Source organism: Belonocnema kinseyi, chromosome 3 (assembly GCF_010883055.1).
Source record: "Belonocnema kinseyi isolate 2016_QV_RU_SX_M_011 chromosome 3, B_treatae_v1, whole genome shotgun sequence".
In the NCBI taxonomy this organism is placed as follows: Eukaryota; Metazoa; Arthropoda; class Insecta; order Hymenoptera; family Cynipidae; genus Belonocnema; species Belonocnema kinseyi.
Window position 1 is genome coordinate 92,338,908 of NC_046659.1, and position 3,873 is coordinate 92,342,780.

Sequence of the window (3,873 nt, forward strand, 5' to 3'; positions counted from 1 at the left end):
TTTTCTGTGGATCGCTTACATGGATAGATGAAGGATAGGAAATGATAGAGAAGAAGGGAGTGAAAAAAATAGACGATAATTGATGCACATACTGAGTATAGGATCAGATAAAAAAGAGATTGAAAAATAGAGACGGATATTTGGATTAACAGAGAGATAGAAAAAGATAGACTTGGCTAGATAAAGAATAGAAAGAGCTAAAAAAGGCAGTATTGAAAAAGATAGACTTGAATTTGGGTTGAGAATGAGATAGAATGGGATATATTTTTTCTGTCTCTTTCTATCATAAAGATTCAAAATTATTCAGAAAGATAACATGTTATTTTTTCCAGCAGTCAGGGGGGGGGGGGGCTCCGAAGAACAAAGTGGGCACAAAATTTGGCGATGTCTTTACGACATCGTTACATCTTTACGACAACTTAACGATATCCTATGTCCATGTCGTTAAGGTGTCTTTACGATATCATAAAGACACCGAAACGACACGGACATAGGATGTCGTAACAATGTCGTAAAGATGTCGTAACGATATCGTAAAGACGTCGCCAAATTTTGTGCCCACTGGGAACATGTTACGTTCTATTACGTACGAGAGGCGGAGGATTAAAAAGGATCGAAAATAACGTTACGTAATATATGAATGTTCCCTTACAAATGATATAGTCATCAATAGCGAGATGAGTACTCCTCGAAATGATATAAAATCTGGCCTGAAACTTTGTAATATATTCATTAAATTTGATTAATAGATTTTTATAATAAATTTGTGCCTGAATTCAGGTAGAAAATATCATCGACAATCGACAAAGTGGACTTTTTTTGACGTACACATTTTAGAAATGAATTTTACCTTTGCACAACTTCTGGATTCGAGTTTGCCCAATGCAATACGTTATCCATGTTTGGAGAAAACGGAACTTTGTTAATAACATTATCATATCCTTCATTAAGATCAAAATAAACATTTTGAATCGGCGGTGATCTGTAATATTTCAAATGTGATAAATCCGGTTTGCATCCATTTAAATCCTTACTAAAAAAACTTATCACTCTTGGAGTTTCTACATAAGGAAATTCTGTGGACCATGTTCGACGAACTAAAAAACGATTAAAAAGAAAAGGCTTTTTTTGATCACTCATTTTCCTTATTACTTGTTCATAAACTGAATAGTGAATACTGCGAGGCTTTCAACCACATAGATCATAATAGCAAAGATATCAGGTCCTAGATACAACATGAGATTAGTTGCACCACATACCGGTAGTTAGCGCGGCAGGCAAGTTTGTGGTCCTGCACAAAGATATTATAAGCATAGATGCCTCGAGGTGCTGCCCTCTTCAACTTTTCGATGTTTCTAGGGCAACCGCGTCCTTTGCCTATGTCTACAGGAGGGATGGGGCCAAGGCGAAAGCCAAACCGAAAGAGCCGATGATTATCTGTTTCTTGATTCTCGCGCTTGTCTTCGCCAGCCATATCTATAGCTGACTCAGGGCTGTCTATGCACGCCGAAAATATTAAAATTAATGAGGGCCTAAGATTATTACACGGGGATATCGTATAGTCAAACCTCTAATAAGTATAGCTATAATAGGGATATTAAGAATAAGTGTCTGAAGCAATTATCGGAAGAGCGCCGGTGCATTATGGGAGCAGCGAAATAAAATGGCGAACTTAAAATATGCGCGATTGTTAATATTAAATGGAGTTTATGATGCAGTAATAATAAATTACATTTGTTTCGATTGTAGGCGATAACTATATTGAAATATCAAGAAACTCGATAAAAACAACAAACTTGACCTCCAAATGCATTCCACGGATTTCAGGGAAATTCATTTTCGCGATACCAGACGAAAAATTGTCTACTGTAAGTTAATATATTTCTATAACAACTAAATTTTTTTTCTAATCTGAAGATAATACAATTATACATAATCTGTCGAAAATAATAAACTTTCGAACTTACCAATTTTGTTCAAATTCCTGATTTACGAGAACAATTTACATAAAGTAACTAAATGTGTAACTCTTATAACTAAACGTTTTACTTAATCCAAGCGTACACTTGCTTTGAGTTTAGTATATTCTCGATTCACTCGTTCGTCTCAAGAATTTTTTTTCCGTGTATATTTATTATTATGTTAAAATTAATTAATTTCTTTTACGGTTTCTTTTTTAAAAAGGGACACTTTCGAGATAGTAAATAAATTTAAAAAGTAAATAAATGTTTAATTAATTCAGAATTTAGTTAAATGAAAAAGTTAAATTAATTCCTCATCTGGTTTCTTTTAAAAGAGAAATTTTCGAAATACTATATAAATAAGTTGAAAAAAATTCTTGTCATATTTTAGAATTTTAGCGAAATTTCAAACATTATTTAAAATAATATAATTTTTATAAAAATAGTGAATTGAAGGTTCGAATACTTCACTGTCTAAATTTATCCTACATGTATTTTTAAATCCTAAAATATATATTTTTTTTTTCGCATAATTAAGGTATAACTGAAGTAATATTTACACTTCTCTGAAGTGTCGAATTGACAATTTACATTTAATTCCCAGGAAAAATTTAAGGTTTTCACTAGTCATTTAATTATTTATCAAAATTATATTAAAATTCTGTTTTTTGTTTTTTTTTGTTTCTTGATTATTTGAAACGTATAATCTTTTTCCTTATAATTTGTTTAGTTACAAAAACCATTAACTAGAGTGTGCCTTGCAAATTAAAATTTAATTTCAAAAGTTTGAGGGAAGTTAACCACTTGCAATTCTTATGCTCATCAGAATTCACAACTTCAAAGTAATCCAAATAGTTTATAAAAATAATTCAAAGAATCGAAGAGTCCAAAAATATATTCTAAAGAAATATAAAGCGTTTAGGGGTGCATCTCAGCAACTAAGGCTTTTACAAAAAAATGGAAAAGGAAAGAATTCCAAAGAATTACAATAATTCAATCATTTTTTGCGAGCCGAGAAATGACCGGAAATTTTTTTCCTTGATTAAAACGGCCACCTGGATTTCTTAGTATTTAAAAATTTATTATATTTATTGGTGCTTTCCTGTAAAAATAATTATACTTTTTCGTACTTGTACAAAAATTCCCACCAAGCATTGAAAAAATTTTTGATTTTATTTATTTCTTCAAGTGAATTTTGTTTAAGTTTGCAATAACAAAGAAAAACTATCCAATTAGGGGTTTTAAGAATTTCAAAATCGTGATTCATTTTTTTTTTCATAAATAGTTTTGACATAATTTTCACATTGTACACATCAGCTGGTTTTTAAGCATATTATATTGATGATGTGTACAATATTAAAATTATTTGGAAACTATTTATGAAAAAAATAAATCACGAGTTTAAACACTTGAAACTCCTAATTGGATAATTTTTGTTTGTTATTGCAAACTTAAAAAAAATCCACTTGAAGAAATAAATAAAATCAAAAATTTTTTCAATATATATATATATATATATATAAAGAAGAGAGATGCGACACTAAGACCAACCGTGGGCAGGCATCCAATAGATGAAGAGCGATGCTTTACGACCCGGAGAAATATCAACACCAATGTTTCTCTCAAGCCTAAAGATCTGGCTGAAATGGATGACGAGCTTCGTGGACATTTTTCCGGTGAATTCGACCTCTGGGCTATCAATTATTGTATGTATAATGCAGCGAGAGCTTTGGCCGATGCGAACCGTAAAACAAAACCAACGGCTGATCATAAGACCAAAAGCCGAATGCATCAACTTGCCATAAAGATTGGCTGGGCAAGACAGTACGCATCCCGCATTCAATGTGTGATTGACTACATCACATCTGGCAGGAATTTTACCGCCAAGGTTCGAAAGTTCGCGCGCGAACTC

The 3,873-nt window shown here is 32.0% G+C and overlaps 3 protein-coding genes across 6 annotated transcripts in view; 1 reads left to right on the top strand and 2 right to left on the bottom strand.

Annotated features, from left to right (window-relative positions):
* Positions 1-1,175, bottom strand: part of LOC117169049 (decapping and exoribonuclease protein-like) — a 7,893-nt gene extending 6,718 nt beyond the window's left edge. For both annotated transcript variants that reach the window (XM_033355137.1, XM_033355138.1), the window contains exon 1: positions 851-1,175. In XM_033355137.1, the coding sequence (XP_033211028.1) occupies positions 851-965 (115 nt within the window). In that variant the 5' untranslated portion in view covers positions 966-1,175. The remainder of the gene's footprint in view (positions 1-850) is intronic.
* LOC117169046 (protein misato) overlaps positions 1-3,873 on the top strand; it is a 205,647-nt gene that overhangs the window by 163,631 nt on the left and 38,143 nt on the right. The gene's annotated exons all lie outside the window — the stretch shown is intronic.
* Positions 1-3,873, bottom strand: part of LOC117169050 (decapping nuclease DXO homolog) — a 76,112-nt gene that overhangs the window by 29,075 nt on the left and 43,164 nt on the right. The gene's annotated exons all lie outside the window — the stretch shown is intronic.